We start from the raw sequence: 2,340 nt of genomic DNA on the forward strand, positions 1-2,340 counted from the left end.
AGACTAACCATACGCTAACATATTCTCTTGAAAATAAATTTATTCAATAACTACAAAAATAATAAATAAATAAATGCTCATTCACTTCAAATTAAGTTAAATAAAAAATCTTCCCAATAAACAAGTATCCATACTAAAAATACCAAAAATAACGGACAACTTAAAAATGAAACCTAAAATTAATATAAATTGATCCTAACCATTATTATAACTGACATGTTTATATTTATATTTCTGTGTAATGCATGTTAATGCCAACCACCATAAACACTCGTAAAGTTCAGAAAAAAAGAGAAAGTTGATGCAAAGCTATTGACAGGCTTGAATGAAATGTGAAATACAAGCGCTTCGCTTTCGAGATGTACGCATACTGAATGAAACACAGTTCTTGTAAATGCTTCCAATATGGGAAAATTGTATTAGGTGATTGAGCTCTAATAACTGATCCAAACAGAATGTGCTCTCATGGCAGCATACTAGCATTATTGATGGAAACAGATATTGAACCAACATAGAAACAGCCACAGCCACAGCCACGGCCACGGACGTTTAATGGGTTGAATTTTCATCATTGAAATGTCATGGGTTCAATTCTGCTTTATACACAGATTTCTGGACATAGCTATCACAGATCTCCAAAAACCACACAGCAAGGGAAAGGGAAAAAAAGCGCGAACATAGAAGCTCACAGCTTATTTGAAAAACGAAACGAATAATTGAAGGCTGAATTTAACGATGCACAGGAAGAAGCCGTTGATCAGGAACTGAATCTGAAAATGTCTGGTAAGAAGTGCCGAGGGGGGACTACCGGGAGTAACAAGAAATCAAGAAGCAGCTGGAGGGGCATCTCCATTCTCAACAGGTTTGGCCACAGGAATATCGCGACCTCCTCCTCCTTCCAAATCCCCATCAATGCAAGACGCGCATCTTCGTTCCATCCAGCCGACGCAGTCATATTTGCTGTTTGCACTGAACAAGCGCCCCGCACAGATCCTGCCCAACACACAGGCGATCACCCCCAATATCGTTATCACAGACAAAACTGCTAACACAGGCCCAACGGACCCATTTGAATGAGAGCCGCCATTATTGGCAACTGCATTTTGATAAATCAAAGCAGCTTGCTGTTGTTGTTGTTGCTGCTGCTGCAGTGCAGGGTTGAGGTACGACATGATGTTATAAAAAATAACGAGACGATCAGAATTAAAACAACCTCCTAATAATTATACTGCAGCACTGCTCCAAGTTGAGCTGTGAGTGTGTCTTTATATCTCAGGATCATCTAGCTGCTTAGGCTTTTCAAATGACAACTGTATAACCCAATACAGCCCAATTCAGTTGCAGGTCTGATGGATTATTATCATGCAAACCCTAACAAAAACCATGCATTGGAATTCACCTAATTCAAAGTTTTCACTGCATCTGAACCTATAAAATTCACTACATCCCACATGCAGTGGAGACAGGTAGATGCAGTCTGCTGTGATATACACATAAATATATACCTAGAACTGTTTGTGCTAAAGCTTAGGATATGGGATGAATATAATGAGTGGTCTCTTTTCCTTTACTTAGGCATGGGATCCAACTGAGCATCACCACCGAAAGAGAAGGGAGAATGAAGACCTCGGAAGCAAAGCAGACCGTACAAAAGTCAAATAATGGAATAATTGCAGAGACTGATTGGAGAGTGAAAACAACCTCATCGTCTATCCTGTGCACAATTGTTATTCTCTGGATAGTGATTTGGTTGATTGATCTCACAATGGAACAGCTATTTCCCAAATGGGCCAGGCTCTCTCAATATCAAATTAAAGTAGAAAGTTAAAGTTTTTCATGTTTGGTTAACTTTTACTTATTCCCCTGCCTGTGTACAGCTGATTACAATTTCAAAGTGAAAGAAATGACTATAAAATATAAAATAAATGATGCTTCTCACTTTTTCTTTATTTTCATATATAAAAGAGACACGCTTAGTTATGAAATACAAGGAGTAGTCCACATACATGTAACTCTTTTAATATTGAATTAGGAGGCATGGGACCCCTAGGACTTTGATCCTACTTTTCCAGAAACGTATACCTCATTCAATTGAATTTGAAGACATGAGACACCCCACCATCCTTATCTTGGGTTCCATATGTCTTATCACAACCTCATTCAAATTTTGAGCCCAACCATTATATAACATTTCTATTATATAGGGAAGGAAAATATTTTTTTAAAGTGTGGATTTGGTGAGGGAGATAAGTTTGGATTTTATGAGGAAGATGTTACATCTTTTAATTGATAAAAATAATTTGATATTTTTATATTTTTGTTGTAAATTTGGTAGGACTC

General features: G+C 37.4%; 1 protein-coding gene across 1 annotated transcript; it reads right to left on the minus strand.

Annotated features, from left to right (window-relative positions):
• Nucleotides 1-385: 385 nt before the first annotated feature.
• Nucleotides 386-1,544, minus strand: LOC149250123 (uncharacterized). Its single transcript, XM_089456393.1, has one exon. It carries the CDS (start codon nt 1,170-1,172, stop codon nt 825-827), a length of 348 nt encoding a protein of 115 aa, XP_089312519.1. The 5' UTR covers nt 1,173-1,544; the 3' UTR covers nt 386-824.
• Nucleotides 1,545-2,340: the final 796 nt, after the last annotated feature.

This window comes from Pinus tabuliformis, chromosome 7 (assembly GCF_031772625.1).
Source record: "Pinus tabuliformis cultivar Carrire ecotype Pingquan chromosome 7, CPIR1, whole genome shotgun sequence".
Classification (NCBI taxonomy): Eukaryota; Viridiplantae; Streptophyta; class Pinopsida; order Pinales; family Pinaceae; genus Pinus; species Pinus tabuliformis.